The sequence below is a fragment of the Panulirus ornatus genome, chromosome 58, assembly GCF_036320965.1.
Source record: "Panulirus ornatus isolate Po-2019 chromosome 58, ASM3632096v1, whole genome shotgun sequence".
Taxonomy (NCBI): Eukaryota; Metazoa; Arthropoda; class Malacostraca; order Decapoda; family Palinuridae; genus Panulirus; species Panulirus ornatus.
In genome coordinates, this window is record NC_092281.1 from 11006643 (window position 1) to 11029908 (window position 23266).

The window sequence follows — 23266 nt, forward strand, 5'->3', positions numbered from 1 at the left end:
CCCTCTCACTCGCCCGCCAGAGGTGCCATAATCAGGCATTCTCAAGGCACCAGAGACGAGTGGCTCTCCCGGTGCGGCATCATCACCCAGGAAGAAGTGTAAACAACTTTGATGACGGCTGCCGGCGCCCCGCGCGACGGCGCCCCTCATAACATCCAGGGGCCGGGGTGACCCCGACCCCCGGGAAGATGCTGGACAGGGTAGGACATGGGGCTTGCCGTGCGCGGGGGGGGGGGGGGCTGCACGCCTCATGTCCTACAAGGTATATCGCCCCAGGGGGCCGTGCTGTTTAGAGCCACACAATTCATGTCCTGCGTGGTACAGGGGCCCTGAGGGGCCCGTGCTGCGCGGGGCTACACAACTTATGTCCTCCATGATACAGCGGCCTTCGGGGGGGCCGGGGCAGTGCTGTGAGGGGCTGCACCCACCACGACCCATGTTGCTGACCCCGGCGCCACACATAGTGTCAGCAGAGGAAGGCATGTTCGTCAGCAGCCATGGGGGCCTCTCCCCTGATTGTTTACATTCTTCGGGCCTAAGCTGTAGACCATTACCATACCGTGTGTGTACGGCTCTGTCTCTCTTGTGTACGTACACCTGTGTATGTGTGAATGTATGCGCATGTTCATGACTGAATAAGCAAATATATGTTTCTGTAGACATCGACATTGACGGACGCAGTAGACAGAGCAGGTCCTTCTTAAGACAGACGTGTGCGCTATGTCACCTGTGGTGACAGGTGTGTTGTGACTGACCTGTGATGGTCGGGGTCGCACCTGTGGACACCTGTGGCTCTGCAGGTGTAGGCAGAAACATGGCCTCCCAATCTGACCCCTGTGTCTGGCTGGCTCTGTGACAATATTTTGAACATCTGCCTCCACCTCGCCAGGAGGTTTGAGAGACGGTTGCTTCCCTTCTGTCAAGTGACCTGATATTGAACAGACAGATGTAGAAAAAGAAAACGATATGTTTCACAAATGCTCATAGAAGATGGATAAAATCTAGATAAAAGACTAACCACTTCAATGATAATAATAACAATGATGATAATAATTATTATTATTATGATTATTATTATTATTATTATTATTATTATTATTATTATTATAATTATTATAATATGTAGATTATTATCATTATTACTATTCATTATTACTATTATTATTATTATTATTATTATTATTATTATTATTATTATTATTGATTTCTGTATTATTTGTACACTTTTTTCTTTGCAAATTTCTATCAGTTTCGAAAAATGTATTGTTTTAGGGAGGTGTTGGCTAACCATGTAAGAGGGGTAATATGTGCCAGGGGGACTTGTATGGTCGTGTTACAGGTATGAACAGCGTGATCCAAGGACCTTACCTACGTGTAGGGACGGGGGAGCACACACGAGCATCGGGTATTGGCAAGCACTAATTTGCCCTCAAGCACTTATATCATGCATGATGGAAAGTAATCAGAGAAAACGTCTTTGAATATTGGATCTAACCCGTTCCCAGAGCGCGTTCTGTAGCGCCCCCGAAAAGCTCCCCCTCCCCCCTTGTGCCATTGTTACCCTTCTCTCTCTCTCTCTCTCTCTCTCTCTCTCTCTCTCTCTCTCTCTCTCTCTCTCTCTCTCTCTCTCTCTCTCTCTCTCTCAGCGGTCGAACCTCTTCTAATCTGTGACCTGTTTCACGAAACACTTTGACGAACATGTTACTCCTTTCCATACGAGTACCAGAGGTTCTGATCCTACATTATAACGAGTACAAGAGGTTCAGATCCTACATCCATCGAGTATAAAAGGTTCAAATCCGACATCCCTCGAGTGGAAAAGGTTTGGATCTGTTGAACATGAAAGTTTCAGAACCTTCATTTATCGAATATGAAAAGGCCAGATCATTTCATCTGTTGTCATGAAATGTTCAAATCCTTCAACTTTTAATTATGAATGATTCAGATTCTTCGTCTGTTGCGAATGAAAGGTTTAGATCCATTATGTCTTGCGATTGGAAGGTTCAGATCCTTCATCTGTTGTGAATGAGAGGTTCGGATCCATCACCTATTGTTTCTGAAAGGTTCACATATCATCTATTGCGTATGGTGTTCAGATCCTTCATCTGTTGTGTATGAGAGGTTCAGAACCTTCATCTGTTGAGTATAAGAGGTTCAGAACCTTCATCTGCATACGAAACGTTCAGAGTATCTGTCGGCTGTGAAGGTTTCATCACCCTTGCCTGTCGACAAGAGAGGTTCATACTATTTTTCTCTCGCCTATTAAAAGGTTCAGGTCCGAGAGAGAGAGAGAGAGAGAGAGAGAGAGAGAGAGAGAGAGAGAGAGAGAGAGAGAGAGAGCACTGTTAACGTGGCAGATTATCTTAGAAACAAGTTGCTCTGAATGGAAGTGACAATGAGAATTCGGTTTTATCTCGATAGAATTACGTGGTTGAGGTGGACAGCTCAGTCCTTAGGGCACTACAAAAATCAATAAAAGAAAATAAGAAATTAAAACCCCTACTGCCTCAGGGGATAGGTCGTTCCTGTGGTACTTATGGGTGAAGGTCGTTTGTATAATGTGCCAAGGGTCGGGTCGTACTTAATAATAATAATGATGATAATGATAATAATGATAATATGATGATAATGATAACTTTCAAAAACAAGACACGTCCACAGACTGGATGCAGACGCACAGGACAGTGATCCAGTCCTTAAATCAGTTGCCCTCAGGATTTCTGTATGTCTTTGTTGAGGAACAGCAGTGCCACATTCTGCTACATGTCTAAGCTTCATCTGTGAACAAGATATTTATACTCAACTATCAACAGAGTGGTGCAGGATACTGTCATAGTAATTCATCAATAAAGGATCGTTGGTAAAGGAATTTACTAACTGAGTGAGTGAGTTCAGCTGGCAATCATTAATGAGGAGATGGGTATATAAAAGACACCTATTGGTGAGGAAGAGATCTGCCGTAAGAAAGTATATTTCGTGGAGCCACATCTGAAATCAAACATGGGAATGATCTCCTTGTGGCTGTTACGTAAAATATTCCTGAGCAGGTGAGAACGGGGGCTGGGTCTGGTCTGTGCTGTGTGTGTGTGTGTGTGTGTGTGTGTGTGTGTGTGTGTGTGTGACTGAGAGATGTTCATGTCTGCTACGAGAAGGAAGTAGAGCTCGTGTGGTAAAATCTTTTCCATATTGAAATGCTACCAGTGTCACCTCACACGTCACCAGTGTTCACTCACACGTCATCGGTGTCATATCCACGTCACCAGTGTTCACTCACACGTCACAATCGTCAGCCACACGTCACCTGCAGTACCCCCCGTCCCCCTCGCATCACCAGTAGTGGTGCCCCACGTCAGTCACTCCGCCCAGTACCGGCGGGAGTGGCAAACTTTGTCTCTGGCCGGGACAAGTTGCCTTATCTCGCTGTCGCCTGCAGGCGCAGGTCCTGCCTCCTCTTATCTGACTTCCCCCTTCGCCCTACCCCCAACCCTCCCCCTGGTGTGCCACAGTCCTCCGTCGTGGTACCCGTGGTGTGCCACAGTCCTCCGTCGTGGTACCCGTGGTGTGCCACAGTCCTCCGTCGAGGTACCCGTGGTGTGCCACAGTCCTCCGTCGAGGTACCCGTGGTGTACCACAGTCCTCCGTCGAGGTACCCCTGGTGTGCCACAGTCCTCCGTCGAGGTACCCCTGGTGTACCACAGTCCTCCGTCGAGGTACCCCTGGTGTGCCACAGTCCTACGTCGAGGTACCCCTGGTGTGCCACAGTCCTACGTCGAGGTACCCGTGGTGTGCCACAGTCCTCCGTCGAGGTACCCGTGGTGTGCCACAGTCCTCCGTCGAGGTACCCGTGGTGTGCCACAGTCCTACGTCAAGGTACCCGTGGTGTGCCACAGTCCTACGTCGAGGTACCCCTGGTGTGCCACAGTCCTCCGTCGAGGTACCCGTGGTGTGCCACAGTCCTCCGTCGAGGTACCCGTGGTGTGCCACAGTCCTACGTCGAGGTACCCGTGGTGTGCCACAGTCCTACGTCGAGGTACCCCTGGTGTGCCACAGTCCTCCGTCGAGGTACCCGTGGTGTGCCACAGTCCGTCGAGGTACCTCTCGGGGTCATGTGGAGTAGTCTACCTCCCAGGGTCGAGGGAGTAACGTGCTGGTGCGGTGTGTGTGTGTGTGTGTGTGGGGAGGCGGGGGTATAAGAGGGGAAGAGGAGTCGTCACCCCGGAAGCGGGTCGTTGATGCTGTTAGTACTACCTCCCTCTTCTCCCACCCCACCGCCCTTCCCAGGAGGGTACACACACACCCCACCCCACCACCACCTCCCGCTCACCGCTCCTTACCTCCGCTTCTTGACGGCCGCCGGGTGGGGGGAAGGGAGGGGTTACCTGGCTATGTTGCCTGTCACTCTAGGTGACCGTAGCCCTAGCCAAGTGTTGGCCCTGCAGGGGACGCTGGCAGAGGGAGCCACACTCCCTTGGTGTGACCAGAACTGGGTCACAGTGACCTAATGTGACCAGTACTGGTTCACAGTCACCTAGTGTGACCCAGTGTACACTTGCCATGCTGTAAGGTCATATCACACTATGTTGCCATCCCCAGTTTTACTGTCCTCAAGATAGTTTTCCAAATCCCAAGTGTTGCCAGTGGCCAGTGTTGTCATTCTACAGTATTACTAAGGTCTACAGTGTTGCCTTACTCGTTTGTGTTCCACTCTACAGCGTTGCGACAGTGGATTGTTGCTTGTCCTCGATGATGTCACAGTCTGCAGTGTTGCTACAGCTGTCAGGTGTTTCATAATACAGTGATGCCACAGCCGTTAGTAGTCCAGTCTTAAGTGTTGCCACAGTCCTGCTGTTGACGTAGATCAAAATGTTGCAGAGTTTACAATGTTGCCACAGTTGACAGTATCCCAGTGAGGCGTTGAAACTGATGAGTGTTCCAGTGTAGTTGCCAAACAGTGAATGATTCTCATATAATTACTGTGATAATCTAATGATTCTCATATAATTACTGTGATAATCTAATGATTCTCATATAATTACTGTGATAATCTAATGATTCTCATATAATTACTGTGATAATCTAATGATTCTCATATAATTACTGTGATAATCTAATGATTCTCATATGATTACTGTGATAATCTAATGATTCTCATATAATTACTGTGATAATCTAATGATTCTCATATAATTACTGTGATAATCTAATGATTCTCATATAATTACTGTGATAATCTAATGATTCTCATATAATTACTGTGATAATCTAATGATTCTCATATAATTACTGTGATAATCTAATGATTCTCATATAATTACTGTGATAATCTAATGATTCTCATATAATTACTGTGATAATCTAATGATTCTCATATAATTACTGTGATAATCTAATGATTCTCATATAATTACTGTGATAATCTAATGATTCTCATATAATTACTGTGATAATCTAATGATTCTCATATAATTACTGTGATAATCTAATGATTCTCATATAATTACTGTGATAATCTAATGATTCTCATATAATTACTGTGATAATCTAATGATTCTCATATAATTACTGTGATAATCTAATGATTCTCATATAATTACTGTGATAATCTAATGATTCTCATATAATTACTGTGATAATCTAATGATTCTCATATAATTACTGTGATAATCTAATGATTCTCATATAATTACTGTGATAATCTAATGATTCTCATATAATTACTGTGATAATCTAATGATTCTCATATAATTACTGTGATAATCTAATGATTCTCATATAATTACTGTGATAATCTAATGATTCTCATATAATTACTGTGATAATCTAATGATTCTCATATAATTACTGTGATAATCTAATGATTCTCATATAATTACTGTGATAATCTAATGATTCTCATATAATTACTGTGATAATCTAATGATTCTCATATAATTACTGTGATAATCTAATGATTCTCATATAATTACTGTGATAATCTAATGATTCTCATATAATTACTGTGATAATCTAATGATTCTCATATAATTACTGTGATAATCTAATGATTCTCATATAATTACTGTGATAATCTAATGATTCTCATATAATTACTGTGATAATCTAATGATTCTCATATAATTACTGTGATAATCTAATGATTCTCATATAATTACTGTGATAATCTAATGATTCTCATATAATTACTGTGATAATCTAATGATTCTCATATAATTACTGTGATAATCTAATGATTCTCATATAATTACTGTGATAATCTAATGATTCTCATATAATTACTGTGATAATCTAATGATTCTCATATAATTACTGTGATAATCTAATGATTCTCATATAATTACTGTGATAATCTAATGATTCTCATATAATTACTGTGATAATCTAATGATTCTCATATAATTACTGTGATAATCTAATGATTCTCATATAATTACTGTGATAATCTAATGATTCTCATATAATTACTGTGATAATCTAATGATTCTCATATAATTACTGTGATAATCTAATGATTCTCATATAATTACTGTGATAATCTAATGATTCTCATATAATTACTGTGATAATCTAATGATTCTCATATAATTACTGTGATAATCTAATGATTCTCATATAATTACTGTGATAATCTAATGATTCTCATATAATTACTGTGATAATCTAATGATTCTCATATAATTACTGTGATAATCTAATGATTCTCATATAATTACTGTGATAATCTAATGATTCTCATATAATTACTGTGATAATCTAATGATTCTCATATAATTACTGTGATAATCTAATGATTCTCATATAATTACTGTGATAATCTAATGATTCTCATATAATTACTGTGATAATCTAATGATTCTCATATAATTACTGTGATAATCTAATGATTCTCATATAATTACTGTGATAATCTAATGATTCTCATATAATTACTGTGATAATCTAATGATTCTCATATAATTACTGTGATAATCTAATGATTCTCATATAATTACTGTGATAATCTAATGATTCTCATATAATTACTGTGATAATCTAATGATTCTCATATAATTACTGTGATAATCTAATGATTCTCATATAATTACTGTGATAATCTAATGATTCTCATATAATTACTGTGATAATCTAATGATTCTCATATAATTACTGTGATAATCTAATGATTCTCATATAATTACTGTGATAATCTAATGATTCTCATATAATTACTGTGATAATCTAATGATTCTCATATAATTACTGTGATAATCTAATGATTCTCATATAATTACTGTGATAATCTAATGATTCTCATATAATTACTGTGATAATCTAATGATTCTCATATAATTACTGTGATAATCTAATGATTCTCATATAATTACTGTGATAATCTAATGATTCTCATATAATTACTGTGATAATCTAATGATTCTCATATAATTACTGTGATAATCTAATGATTCTCATATAATTACTGTGATAATCTAATGATTCTCATATAATTACTGTGATAATCTAATGATTCTCATATAATTACTGTGATAATCTAATGATTCTCATATAATTACTGTGATAATCTAATGATTCTCATATAATTACTGTGATAATCTAATGATTCTCATATAATTACTGTGATAATCTAATGATTCTCATATAATTACTGTGATAATCTAATGATTCTCATATAATTACTGTGATAATCTAATGATTCTCATATAATTACTGTGATAATCTAATGATTCTCATATAATTACTGTGATAATCTAATGATTCTCATATAATTACTGTGATAATCTAATGATTCTCATATAATTACTGTGATAATCTAATGATTCTCATATAATTACTGTGATAATCTAATGATTCTCATATAATTACTGTGATAATCTAATGATTCTCATATAATTACTGTGATAATCTAATGATTCTCATATAATTACTGTGATAATCTAATGATTCTCATATAATTACTGTGATAATCTAATGATTCTCATATAATTACTGTGATAATCTAATGATTCTCATATAATTACTGTGATAATCTAATGATTCTCATATAATTACTGTGATAATCTAATGATTCTCATATAATTACTGTGATAATCTAATGATTCTCATATAATTACTGTGATAATCTAATGATTCTCATATAATTACTGTGATAATCTAATGATTCTCATATAATTACTGTGATAATCTAATGATTCTCATATAATTACTGTGATAATCTAATGATTCTCATATAATTACTGTGATAATCTAATGATTCTCATATAATTACTGTGATAATCTAATGATTCTCATATAATTACTGTGATAATCTAATGATTCTCATATAATTACTGTGATAATCTAATGATTCTCATATAATTACTGTGATAATCTAATGATTCTCATATAATTACTGTGATAATCTAATGATTCTCATATAATTACTGTGATAATCTAATGATTCTCATATAATTACTGTGATAATCTAATGATTCTCATATAATTACTGTGATAATCTAATGATTCTCATATAATTACTGTGATAATCTAATGATTCTCATATAATTACTGTGATAATCTAATGATTCTCATATAATTACTGTGATAATCTAATGATTCTCATATAATTACTGTGATAATCTAATGATTCTCATATAATTACTGTGATAATCTAATGATTCTCATATAATTACTGTGATAATCTAATGATTCTCATATAATTACTGTGATAATCTAGAAGAGTCCAGTTCATTGCCACAAGAATGATACCAGACCTAAGTGAATGAGCAATGGAAAGAGGAGGGAAGCCTTCGATCTGCACCCTTTGGAGGCAGAAAGTATTAGAGATGCAGGAAGCCATGACGACATTCACATAAAGCATTACGTTGATGCTTCAAGAGTTTCCAGAACAAGAAGCCACATCTGGAAGTTAGGGGAGAGGAATGTACGGAGGGACGTGTGGAAATGTACTGAGGGACGTGAGGGAGTATTATTTCTTCAGCAATAGAGTTGTGGACTATTGGATTAAGCTAAGCCAAGAGGAAGTAAATGAGACTTCCACTGGAAAACTCAATAAACCCTGTGTGGTCAAAAAAGCAAGGATAGGAGGCGAGGCCCCATATGTACACAGGTAGTAACATCCACACACACACACACACACACACAAGTAAGATTTTAAGTCCTTCAGTTATATGGTGCGAACAAGAGAGGCGATTAGATAATTTGATGAGTCTTTAGCGATAAGCATTTGCCAGATACAGTGTTGGTGGGGAGGGGCAACTTGTGGATATATGTCGTTGGTTGGCTAGGCTACCTTCCATACCTCCTGTGTTGATCTATAAGCACCTTCCAGCTATCGGTGACGATGGTAACAATCGATGATGTGGAGGGCGAGTCACTCCAGGGGAATTGAGTATAGTGGTGTGTGGCACCATCATGAGCCACCGCTTAGGGGAACTTGTGTGTAGTCGTCAGGTCAAGGCCCAGCCACATACATGAAGTACGTGTGGTCTTTGAATTATCTTGAACATCTGGATATGTTCATGAACAAAAATAAAATATATCAATGATTACTTTAAACTTCACCCCCAACGTTTTTCTTAACTAAGTTAGGTTTGACCCCCCCCCCCCCTCCAACTCTCAACCTAGCTTAATTTAGCTTAGAAATACGTTGGGGCTAATCTTCATGTGATCCTGTTTCGAATATTGGTTTTGACTGCCGAATATGACGTTGGCAGGTGATAGACGGAAGGCACTAACCAAACATTTGTGATGTCAGTAAAACGTAACCATAAGTAATTATGTTTATGATTTACAACAGAAATGAGATGATATACTTTTATATATCATCTCTGGATATGTTAGGAACCTGCAGTTGCAGAAATAACTCAAATGTTATTGATACTGAGGTGAGTGTCTGTCTCTACGATGCCTATATGGGTCGGAGACTGCAGGATTAAACCCATGTTTCTGTGTTTGCAGGAGGAATGAGGTGATGGGGTGGGTGGCGGGGGCAGCGGTGGTGGTAGCGGCCACGCTGGGCTGTGTACTTAGCTCGCCCCCTCAGGGCAAGCCTAGCATCGAGAGCTTCAGAATCGGCGGCATCCTCTCCGACAAGGCCTCCGACGCCCACTTCAAGGAGACCATAGAGGTAAGTAGACCAGAGAGGCAGGAGGAACCCACCAGGCTCTTCCCTCGCATATACTCTCCCCTTGAGATTAATTTGTGTTTTAGCAACTACAAACGGCGGCCAGAGATTTTCATCATTCCTTAAGAACCTCGAGCCTTCGTTCTGGTGCAAAGGCGTCGGTGCACAGCCAAATCCCTCGGACACTCTCTGTCGCCACAGTAACCAAAGCAAATTTGTAAAGTCTTTGAGCAAAACAGTGACTCATATTCCTTATTGAATCATCTGTTATGTGGCAGTGCGGTGGTTCTTTTACATGATGTATAATCATGTATAACTTCCAATGTAAAGTTTCAGTTGTAAGCTGATAAGTACTCGCATTCCAATATATATATATATATATATATATATATATATATATATATATATATATATATATATATATATATATGACTTACCGGCCTCTGCCTGCTCAAGGTTATACCGCGAGTGAAAAGTCACGTAAGGGGAGCACAGTCTCTTCAGAGAACTTGTACCTCTAGAGGAGTCCACGTTTCCCTGCTACCGGAAGTGGCGCAGCCTTGAGCTGCGGGAGCCTCTGGGAAAAGGTCCTACGTAACACCAGGACACTTTCTTACAAAGAAGCCCTGATATATATATATATATATATATATATATATATATATATATATATATATATATATATATATATATATATATATCAAAGTTCGTTAAGTATGCATTTATCAGCCAAGCTTAAAGGGGAACAAGCATGAACTGATGGGGGTTGGCTGTGGACGAGCTGCCTGGTCTGAGCTTGGTCCCCCGAGTTCTCTGGTAATACACCGGCCACGACCTAACGTAGGCTCTTGTTTTACAATTAAACGCTAGAAACCATATAAAGGCATAGGTAGCCATGCACTGATGGATATTCATAGTCTAGGTGTCATGTTACTTACGTTAGTATAATGTAGGTGGCACATTACTTAAGTTAGTATATTCTGTTTCATATTACTTAAGTTGATAAACACTAGGGGTTTTAAGTCAGGGTGTTCTAGGTGTCATAATACTTGTGTTCTGAGTGTCAAAGTAATTTTGTTCTAGGTGTCATAGTACTTAGTGTATCATAAGTTTCACATTGCGTAAGCTAATATATTCTGTTTCGTATTACTTGGAATAATCTAAGTATCTGAAGTCAGTATGTTGTAGGTGTCATATTTCTTAGTATGTTATAGGTTTCACATCACTTATATACCGCTTGCCTCACTCCATGATACAGTATTGTATCAGTATGAAGGCCTAAAGATTGAAGATGGAGGCTTTTGGGTAGATGGGACTGAATACATGTTTCCTTGGTGGTATGAGAATTCCTAAGGTTATTTTTTCAGAAATTACACTTTGCAAAATGATCCAGAAATTCAAACAATTGACATCATTTGGTCTGAGAGTAAAGGATGTATGGATGTGTTTGGCGCACTGGCGGATGCACGGATCAGCTTGGTTAGGCGAGTTTATAGTTCGAAGTGTTGTAGAGAGTAGTGAGGAGGGTTCCGATCCTGGCACCACAAGGCCCAGCTTCAACAGTTGTTCTCCCGTCCTGCCAGCAGCACATCAATAACAGATCCTACGTGGACCCTGACACCAAGTTCAGCGACGTCACAATGCTTATGGACTCCAACCCCATCCGTACGGCTCTTGAGGTCTGCAAACAACTTATCTCCAGATCGGTGAGTTACTAGAGTCTTTCACAGCCGTAAGTTACTACACCCTCCCAGAGTAGCGAGTTACACCCTCTCAAGGACACATGATGAAGTGAACTGTGTGGCTGTGTCCTCAATCGCCTCCCATCCCTCCCCTGCCCACAAGTACCCTTTTCTGTCACAGAAATGCATGTCAAGTCCCTACTCTTCCTTTTCTCATGAGATCCTGCCCTATGATGTCCGTGTACAGTGGAAAAGGGCAGGCTGTTATCTCCCTAGGCATTTTTGATGCCAAGAGTGCCTAAGGTCTTGTCTAGATGTTTTATCTGTGATTCTCTCTCTCTCTCTCTCTCTCTCTCTCTCTCTCTCTCTCTCTCTCTCTCTCTCTCTCTCTCTCTCTCTCTCTCTCTCTTAATCTGATAGTTTATTAAGATATCAGTCCTTACAAAGCGTATTTCTTCTTTAATTAGGTGGTGCCAAAATATTTATATTCAAATTGCCTGTGGTCCTTACTTCACCACGTATATATATATATATATATATATATATATATATATATATATATATATATATATATATATATATATATATATATAGATGGATTTCATTTTTTCTTGAGTAATTATCAGTCTCAAAGTTTTGGGACAACTAATTTTTTTTTACCCTTACGATCATGAGTTTGTTGGTGTAGCAATGTGGGATGTGAAGACTGACCCCCTGGTGCTCCACTTCCGGTTACAGGTGTATGCTGTGGTTGTCTCTCACCCCCTCAATGGCGACCTGTCCCCCGCCGCAGTCTCCTACACCAGCGGCTTCTACCACATCCCCGTCATCGGCATCTCCTCCAGGGACTCCGCCTTCTCCGATAAGGTTACTAATTACCTCCTGCTGTACCTCTACTCCAGAAATAGCGACGCATAACTGAGCGTCGTTCCAATGACGTTCTTACCCGACTCTCGTATTTCTCATCGTTCCCTTCCACATGGCGCACAGTACTGGTACTTACATGTGTAATTCACCCTACCGTTGCCTGGTGGCTGCACTCTGTTAACGTGAACTACACGTATAAACACCGCTACTGCGCGCCATCTTGAGGACACTATGAGAACGACGGGTGTAGGCAAGATGGGCTTTGGGGCGACGCTGGGAATAAGTAACTAGAGACTTGTAGATAACCAGACGACTGAGGCACAAGAACATGGTTCATGGTGGTTCCCTTACAGCTGATTCATGTATTCTTGTTTGGGAAGTAATGTTTTTATCATCTGTTTTTATGATTAAACTTTAAGAATTTTTAAGCTAAAGAGAATTACGAAGTCCAATATATTTGATTTTGCTCAGATTTTAGATAAACAGTATGTTCAGAATCTTCATGGGAAAATATTCTATATACTTATGTTCCCATGCAAGTGAAGCAGGTAATCCCTTGTGCAGTAGAAGAATAAACAAGTAAATAAACATGTCAGAAAAGAACATGGGATGAACTTCAGTCAAGTACGTGGACCACACATTAAGGGGAACCTTACAATATTCTTGTAATGAGATAAAAGAGACAGAAAAAAAAGAAACGCTTCTTGTGGAGTACATGCAGAATGTATTATATCTCGGTTGATATTGTATTAAACAACGAACCATTGATGTAATGCTTTATGAACATTTGCAGACTTCATATTCCATGTTTATCCACAGAACATCCACGTCTCATTTCTGCGAACGGTACCGCCGTACAGTCACCAAGCGGACGTATGGGTAGAACTTCTCAAGACCTTTCAGTACACACAAGTTGTCTTTGTTCATTCTTCAGACACCGACGGCCGCGCTCTCCTCACACGCTTCCAGAACCAGGCACAGAGTCATGAGGATGATAAGGACATCAAGGTGAGAGATTGGAGTACAGGTCAGTTAGTTGAAGAGTTTGTATATGTTAGGTGAAGAGTTTTTATCAAGAAAGTAAGACATGTATGCGAGCAAGAAGAGAGGAATGCTGAGTGATTCCAAGTGAAGGCTGTTTGATTTGTTTGTGGTTGGGATTTTCATTTTGACCTCTTCTGGCCAATGGAATCATAGGTGTTCCATTCATGTATCTGAGTTAGGACAAGAACTCACTCATACAGTCTTCTTGCACAAGATTTGTGTGTAGATTCCTTTCTGTTCACCAAGGCTGTCATCTTTCTTCCAATTTTTCTTTCCTTCATGACTACTGTCAGCATCCCACTCTCACCCTAGCTAATCTTACCTCCAAGATCTCTAGACTTATCCACATCATCCAGTTCCTCACCATGCAAAATGTAAAGACTTTTAAGTCTTTTTTCTTTTGTTATAGCACCCTTTAATCCTCCTCATCCTGCATACCTTGTGGAACCAGCTAATAGTACTGCTTCATCTGTATACATCAACTGTTACAATTATTTTGTTTCTTGTTAGTTAATTTTAACACCACACTCACCTAACCTCACTCTCTCCTCACGTAATGGCCAATTAATAAAAGCATCAAACATCTATGGTGACATCACACTATCTTGAAGGACTTCCACAATATCTTTAGCCACTTATTCATACTATTACTTACTTCCACACATACACTGCTTACTTTACTGAAGCTCTATATGATATTCTAAAATCTTCCGTGCACACCACATCAAGTTCAAAATTCTCAGAGAGGTATCCTGTTTACTTTCTTGTATGCCTTTTCTAAATCTAATACTTATCTAAATTATGAAATACTGGTTTGCAGATCCTGTCTCCTCTCAAAGCCACCTTGTTCTGCAATGAAGGGTTCATTGATCTTTTTACATAGTCTTTTACTATTCAAACGTACACCTTGATAATTGTGCGAAGGAGACTTATTAATCTGATTTTATAATCAGTTTTCCTCCCTTTTCCTTTATACACTGGAACAGTTATTGCATCATCAGGCACATGGCCACTATTTCATGCTTCTGTATACTTTTCCAGCACCACTCTACAGCAGTTTCACCACTTCTCACCATCTCAGTCATCACTCTGACTATATCCTCAGCTTTTCTCTTTATGAGTTTCATTGCTACTCGTATTTCTTCCTTTGTAATGCCATATATTTGTTCCTCTCTTTTCTTATCTTTGATCCTTGTGTGCTGTTAGACACATCTCTTTCACTTTCATTTACAGTCATTTCTTTAAGATACTTCCTCCACCTTTTACAAACTTCATCCTTTGTCACTATCATTCTTCCAGATTTTTGTAATACACTCCTGCACCTCATACATACCTCTCACCTACTGTTAGTTAACTCCTTCTGGAATAGTTTGTTGCTTTGTTTTAAATGCTCTTTTTTTTTGTTGAGATCCTCATTTGCTTTTTTATTTTTTCAAGTGCATCATCCTCTTTTAGAATTTCTCTTAAGGAATATACATTCTACTATCTTTGCCCTCAATTCATCGCTATTTTCTGCCAGGTTTAGCTTCTCTATCAAACTTCTTTTTCTATCTCCAACTTTCTTCATTCATCTCTCCACCATGCTGTACCAGTTTCCACAACCTATACACTCACTGCTGTGCATATCCATGGTAACCTCTAATTATGCAATATTAACCTCAATATTACCTCTACCTCTCCTTGTATTGCTCCTGATTCTCACTCCTATTCATTTAACTTCTCTTGGAAGTTGAGCTCTTTTACTATCTACAGCAGAAGGCTAACCAACATGTTACTACCATATGGTCTGACAATCCCTCCCTACAGCCTTGACCTAGACCACCCATCATGCACATTGTGTGCATATTAGTTAGAAACATATTAGTCACAGTCTTTGTCTTCCCTGTATTTGCACCATGTTTATGTATGGATATCTTTATGTACATAAGACTCTGAATGTCTTGTCAGATGGAGAATGTAATCGAGTTTGAGCCGGGCCTTAATTCTTTTGTGGACAAGCTCAAGGAGATGAGGGAGGCATCAGCTCGGGTCATCCTTCTCTATGCCAAGTAAGTTGTTAGCAAAGATATTCCCTGTTCAATTTTTTTTTTTATTCCAGTTTAAAATATTTTATTTTTTGTCATAGCTTATTGATCTCTTAGAGAGTATGTGAAAAATTGGCTACATCTGTTCTGTAGGGGTAGCACTATGCACTAACATGTAATATCATTTGAAGTTTGTTGAGTGGAATTATTTCTGAAGGTAAAAGAGATGCAAAGATCATCTCCAGTGTAGTCTGTTGTGGAAACCACACAGGGTCTCCAGATGTCTGCTGGACTGTTGTGGATGTTTCCTTCTCTCTAGCCAGAAACAATGATGTTTAGCTTTAGATGAATGTTGAGGAGAGTTCTTGTGAATGTATGTGGCATGAATCACACTCGCTTTCCATCCTGAGGCACGAGCAGTGAGAAACTAAGATGCATTGAGTAAGCCTTCAGCAAAAAAATAAGATATGGAGTTATTAGTTTGTATAAGATCTAGTATCCTCCTCAGGGACAAAGTAGATGTCAAAGCTGGAGCTTGGGGCTGTTGAGGGAAGAAGGAATGTGGTAGTTTGTCGGTTGTGGGACTACTAAAGTCAGTTCCACATCCAACTGAAAAGAGCTCCTTTAATGCAGGTTAGCAGAAGGCTATGGTATCATAGCTTTTATCTGGTTATGAAATAGTCACATGGCAGTAAGGGCATGTCCCCTCTCATATAGACACTGCTGGATTTGTTTCTTAAGCATCTTGGAAGACACTCTAGACTGACTGATATTGATAGGTTATGAATGATTTTGTACAGCAAGGAAGGTTTTTGGCAACAAGGTTCCCATACTGGAGGAGAAATTCCATGCTTCTAATGCCTGGGACTGAGGATTTCAACCTGTGGTGGTCAGCAGGTGTGACAGTGGAATGGATGAGACTGGGTTTTGGTAACAACAGAAAAAGGGTATCCTAGTCTTAGGCCCTCCTTACAATGAAAAAAGGTCAAAGAATCCAAGGAAGAATCTAGCATTTAAAAGAAATTATGAACATTAGTTTGTTGGAAGAAAGGAGAGGAGGTTGTCCCATTGGCTATGTATGACAGACAAGATGTCTGTGTCATGGGTTCAAAGGTCATTCTTTGGAAATATTTGCACTGGTAAGAAAGCATTAACTTTGTGAGAACGTCTACCGTAGATGAAACACTTGGAGTGAGTTTCATTCAAAGGCTGCCTGCCCTAAGGGATTACACAAAGAGGGACTTGGACCTGGGCAGAACATCTACTCACTAGTTGCAAAATGCCGAAAGGAACTTAACTGACACTGGAAGACTGTGCTAACAAGAGTATCTTGTCCTAGGTGTCCTTTGGAAGAGACTGGGATGTTCCCTTGTTGGAAATGCACTGAACTGCTTCTGTATAGTTAAATCCTGATGGAACTGAATCTCTTATCTAAGGAAAGTGACTGGTACTTGGGAAATGATTTTGCATTAACCAGTTCCATTAAGGTGGTATGAAGGGAAAGATTTTTTGAGTGTCAGAGACCTTAGTCTGCATAACCCAATGGTGAATTTCCACCATTTTCTTGTCAGGGGTGTCTATCTAAACCTGGAGGTCCAGAGGTGGGTATGGTAGGAATAGTGTCGAATGTAGTCACTCAAAACAACCATAAAAGGATTTATTTTTTTTGTAGACTTCATTTCACTTGGTGAAAAAGGTCTCTTTTGGAGGTTTATTCACTTTAGATATGAAAAAACTGAAGGGACCTCATAACCAGTGAAGTCAATTTTTTCCAAATTTCCACTGACTTTAGGACAAGTCTCTTGGAGAAGAGAAAGAGTTTTTGTCTGTAGTCAGGTGGACTTGATGTTAAGATTTATTTCACAAGAGACAACCTCCTCTGACTTTTGTGCTGATATTAGATGTGACTTTGTCTTGTTCATCAGAAAGCAGAATACCTGAAGGAACGAGTGCACTGTGTTTGAATAAGCTCTCATTCATCCTCCAATGTGGCCACGAATAAGAAGTCATTCAGGTACTGCAGACTGTTCACCCTCTTTAGAGAAGTAAGGGGTGAAGTGCTGATTATTAATGTGCTGGTGAACAACACTGGTACAGTTAGGCCAAAGGGCAGGACTGTGAACTGCCAAGTCTTTCTTCCTGTTTCAGACTTGTGGAGGTTATATCTCCTCTTGAAGCTGATGTTAGCTCCATCCATCAGCTGAGGAGCATTGAATATTTTATTTTGGCTGGATGTATTGAAAAAAAAGGTGTGACTGGATTGCCATGCAGGTGGCGAAGGTGGCAAGTGAAGGATCTGTTTTTCCTTTAGATCTGTGTGTTTAAACAATGCCAATAATGAACTGAAGTCATCGTTAATAAGATCTTCATCTGTCGTACAGATGTTTAAGGATACAAAAGATTGGATTTGGATTACAAAATTAAAGTTCCTGCCCATAATGTTTCCTCTCTCCTTAAAACCTCTACAAATCTCCACCCTCACCTCCACAAGATAATGATCAGACAAACCACCAGCTGCCCCTCTCAGCTCATTCACATCCAAGTCTTTTTTTTGCATGCCTGTCAGATAGTATGAAATTCAGTACTGCGTGCTGACCATCTGTGACTGTTTGAAAGGTTGTAAAGACAGGGGTCCTGGGTCACTCCTAATACCTTATGCTGCATCAAGATACTTGTACTTTATACTTACCCACTCTCCTGCTTGCTCAGGCTAGCAGGTGTTGTGGATTATGTTCCACACTGTAACCTAATTTCACAGGTATTTCTGGACTGTTGAACATTTATCATTTCCCTTGCAGCAAAGAGGATGCTGGAACAATCTTTCATGATGCCAACTACATGAATATGACCGGTCGAGGGTATGTGTGGGTGGTGACGGAGCAAGCCCTCAGTGCTGAATATGTACCAGCGGGAGCCATTGGCCTCAAGCTTGTCAATGCCTCTGATGAAGATGCTCACATCACAGATAGTTTGTGAGTACCACTAGTGAGGGGCCACATATATATATATATATATATTTTTTTTTTTTTTTTGCTTTGTCGCTGTCTCCCGCGTTTGCGAGGTAGCGCAAGGAAACAGACGAAAGAAATGGCCCAACCCACCCCCATACACATGTATATACATACGTCCACACACGCAAATATACATACCTACATATATGAAGTCTGTTGGGGATGAGAGAGCTTGGGAAGTGAGTCAGTTGTTGTTCGCTGATGATACAGCGCTGGTGGCTGATTCATGTGAGAAACTGCAGAAGCTGGTGACTGAGTTTGGTAAAGTGTGTGAAAGAAGAAAGTTAAGAGTAAATGTGAATAAGAGCAAGGTTATTAGGTACAGTAGGGTTGAGGGTCAAGTCAATTGGGAGGTGAGTTTGAATGGAGAAAAACTGGAGGAAGTGAAGTGTTTTAGATATCTGGGAGTGGATCTGGCAGCGGATGGAACCATGGAAGCGGAAGTGGATCATAGGGTGGGGGAGGGGGCGAAAATTCTGGGAGCCTTGAAGAATGTGTGGAAGTCGAGAACATTATCTCGGAAAGCAAAAATGGGTATGTTTGAAGGAATAGTGGTTCCAACAATGTTGTATGGTTGCGAGGCGTGGGCTATGGATAGAGTTGTGCGCAGGAGGATGGATGTGCTGGAAATGAGATGTTTGAGGACAATGTGTGGTGTGAGGTGGTTTGATCGAGCAAGTAACATAAGGGTGAGAGAGATGTGTGGAAATAAAAAGAGCGTGGTTGAGAGAGCAGAAGAGGGTGTTTTGAAATGGTTTGGGCACATGGAGAGAATGAGTGAGGAAAGATTGACCAAGAGGATATTTGTGTCGGAGGTGGAGGGAACGAGGAGAAGAGGGAGACCAAATTGGAGGTGGAAAGATGGAGTGAAAAAGATTTTGTGTGATCGGGGCCTGAACATGCAGGAGGGTGAAAGGAGGGCAAGGAATAGAGTGAATTGGAGCGATGTGGTATACCGGGGTTGACGTGCTGTCAGTGGATTAAATCGGGGCATGTGAAGTGTCTGGGGTAAACCATGGAAAGCTGTGTAGGTATGTATATTTGCGTGTGTGGACGTATGTATATACATGTGTATGGGGGTGGGTTGGGCCATTTCTTTCGTCTGTTTCCTTGCGCTACCTCGCAAACGCGGGAGACAGCGACAAAGCAAAAAAATATATATATATATATATATATATATATATATATATATATATATATATATATATATATATATATATATACATATATATATATATATATATATATATATATATATATATATATATATATATATATATACATATATATATATATATATATATATATATATATATATATATATATATATATATATATATATATATGCTTCGTAATTTTGTACCACTAGTGAGGGCTACATATATATACTTCATAATTTCTAAGTACTCTCTGGGATGGCAAACTTTTGGGAACAAGAACTCCATATATCTTCAACTTTTTCTTGATTTGACTTTTTCAGAGGTAAAGGATTGTAAGATATTTTTATCTGCATCGTCATCAAGGATGGGAGCTGTGTTGTAACTTATCCTGAAACCTATCCTCCTCAGGTACATACTGGCGATGGCCTTGAAGAAACTACGGGAGGAGCAGAACACAACTGAGCCCCCTCCTAAGGACTGTAATAATACTGGTGCATCTTGGGAGACTGGCAAAAAGCTTTTCCAGTAAGTGTATACATTTTCTGTCTGACCCCTCGACATCTTTCTGGTTCATCCCTATCCTGTTGAAGGTTTAACAGAACATGAGGTACCTACTGTAAAAGAAAATGAGAACACCCTGTGGAGTTTTGTGCTGAAAAAGGATTTATGATCGCGAATATTTCATTCAAAAAAAGGTGTATACACAGGTACATGAGAGTAAACGGGGTAGGTGTAACCGGGCATTATGGGATTATAGGCTACTTAACTGACATGCAAGGAAGAGAAGATGGGTTCTCTCATCATATCTTGGTGATGGTGAGTGTGATAAAATGTGATTTTAGGTGAATAAGAAATGGTATCCACAAGGAAAAAGTGGTGAAATGAGTGAGCTTGGAAAAGGGACATGTGTGATGAGATGCTAAATGAGTGATTGAAGAGTGAGATTAGATTAAACAAAGGGAGTGGTAAGTGCTTCTGGGAAGATATCTTTACATGTGCAGGTGATGTGTGTAATATGCAGAAGGTGGAATGCATCGTCTTATGGTCATATGGAATGCATGGTCATATGAAAATAAGTAGTGAATGATGAATGAGAAATTTAGAGTGCTAGTGAAAGAGAAAAGAAATGTTTTTGGAAGGTATTGGCAGGGAAGTACATCACTTGCCATGACTCTTTCACTTCACACACCTCCCTGACCCAAACACCCAACATCTGCCACCCTGTCTTGAAACACATTCAACAAATCTACAAAGTACTCACTCCATCCCCTCCTCACCTCATCTCTGCCTGTTACCACTTCCCCACTCGCTACCTTTACTGATGCTTCCATTTGTTCTCTTGTTTTTCTCACACCATTAACCTCACCCCAACTTTCATTCACCCTCTTTTTGAGCCCCTGCACAATTCTTGACCTCTTGTCACTCTCTTGTACATATTCCAGTTGCTCACTTCTTCCTTGGTTACAGCAATACACTTGTCATTTTTTGTTCATTATCAACTTCATCATCTCACCATTTACAATCGTTTCTCACATGCCCACTTCCCACCTTCTGCATGCCACACCTTGTTCATACATGACAGCACTACTTCCTTAAATATGTCCCATTTCTCACCATTTCCCTTGCTTCATTAACTCCCTCATTTTGCTATTCTACACTCAATCTTTCCTTGTATCTCATCCTGCAAGTTTCTTTTCCAAGCTCACTCACTTTCACCACCTTTTTCCCATTCATATCATTTCTTCTTTTCCAGAAACCTTTACAAACCTTAACTCATGTGTCCACCAAGTAATGATCAAGGATCCCATCAGCTTCTTCATCACTTTCACATCCAAGGGTTTCTATTTTGCTTGCCTCTCATTTAATACATGATTTAGTAATTCCTGCTTACACTGCACCCTACTCTTCCATGTATATTTTTGTATGTCCCTCTTTTTAAACCAGATATTACCAGTCACCAATCCTTTTTCAGAACATGACAAGGAATAGAGTGAATTGGAACGATGAGACATACTGGGGTCGATGCACTGTCAATGAACTGAACCAGGGCATGTGAAACGTCTGGGGTAAACCATGGAGAGGTCTATAGGAGATTAGATGTGGATAGGGAGCTGTGGTTTTGGTCCATTACACATGACAGCTAGAGATTGAGTGTGAATGAATGTGGCCTTTTTTTGTCTGTTTTCCCAGTGCTGCCTCACTGAAGCAATGGGTAGCAATGCTGTTTCCTGTGGGATGGAGTAGTGGCGGGAATGGATGAGAGAGAGAGAGAGAGAGAGAAGAGAGAGAACAGTACAACTGTATGACAGGACATATAACAAGGATGAGGACTTATAACACTTCTGCACCACAGCATCCCACTCTCAGACTCTCAGATCATAAACACCCATATACATAAGGATAAAAGTGCATAACTCTTAATACAACATATTAGATACCTACATTCCCTTCTCCCTGTCACCTTCCTTCAATGATACACTCTTCGAGTACAGAACATGACCAGCACTTGAAACTACTATAGATTCATAGATTGCGGGACCCACCATCCTTCTTGGCCCAACACTTACACCAAAGATCCCTATGTAAAATTTCTCATAAGTCAACCTATAGAACCAGCCAACCAAACTTTCATCTCACTGCATTCAACAGACAAATAGACCAGACATTGATTTTTTCACACCAGTGCTGCATATATGGACCACTTAGTGCATTCTGTGTTAATTGTTCAATCACCATCTACCCATTTTGCTTGCACCTATCTCATGCAGCCACCAAAGAATTTACATAAGTTACAGGAAGACAGGTAAGTCAGAATTTACACAGTACATAGTATTTAAGCTTCAAAACTTCACATTTGATAACTTTCTATCCATCTAACAGTTCAATAGCACCATAATCCAAACTGATGAAAAGTACATACCACAAGGACATAACAAGCAGTATAATTCGTGCTTTTCTTTGCAAGTTTTAAACTTTATAAAACAAAGAAACATGCTCAGACAAAATCACTATCCATCTGTACAGATCATTCACCAAGTCTGGACTGAAACAGTAAAAGTAGAAGCTGTATTATATTGTATGTAGTAACTTGTCCTTTCTTACCTTGCGCTGTCCAGTTTCAGACCTTCAGGTTTGGATGGAATTCCCTGAGGAAGAGGCAACAATTTTATCATGGAGAAATCCAGTAAATTTACAAGCAGGGAATGTGCCAGTTTCCCCTGAATACTGAGAGGAAGATACTCTTATATGCACAGGACCTTTCACTTACAGTGTTAGCCAAGTGCCTTAGGGGTGTTTGCAAATGGGCAAACACTCTGTCTGGGACCATATCCCTGTCTTTGGAAGCTACCTTAGGACAGGC

At 39.7% G+C, this 23266-nt stretch overlaps 1 protein-coding gene across 4 annotated transcripts in view; it reads left to right on the forward strand.

Moving 5' to 3' along the window:
• The window catches only part of LOC139766935 (glutamate [NMDA] receptor subunit 1-like), a 90092-nt gene that overhangs the window by 38145 nt on the left and 28681 nt on the right, over nucleotides 1-23266 (forward strand). For 2 of the 4 annotated variants that reach the window (XM_071695995.1, XM_071695997.1), the window contains exons 3-9: nucleotides 9952-10120; nucleotides 11701-11823; nucleotides 12538-12666; nucleotides 13486-13674; nucleotides 15658-15758; nucleotides 18533-18706; nucleotides 20314-20430. In XM_071695995.1, coding sequence (XP_071552096.1) covers nucleotides 9965-10120; nucleotides 11701-11823; nucleotides 12538-12666; nucleotides 13486-13674; nucleotides 15658-15758; nucleotides 18533-18706; nucleotides 20314-20430 — 989 coding nt within the window. In that variant the 5' untranslated portion in view covers nucleotides 9952-9964. The remainder of the gene's footprint in view (nucleotides 1-9951; nucleotides 10121-11700; nucleotides 11824-12537; nucleotides 12667-13485; nucleotides 13675-15657; nucleotides 15759-18532; nucleotides 18707-20313; nucleotides 20431-23266) is intronic. The other 2 variants (XM_071695996.1, XM_071695998.1) reach the window with 1 other exon arrangement.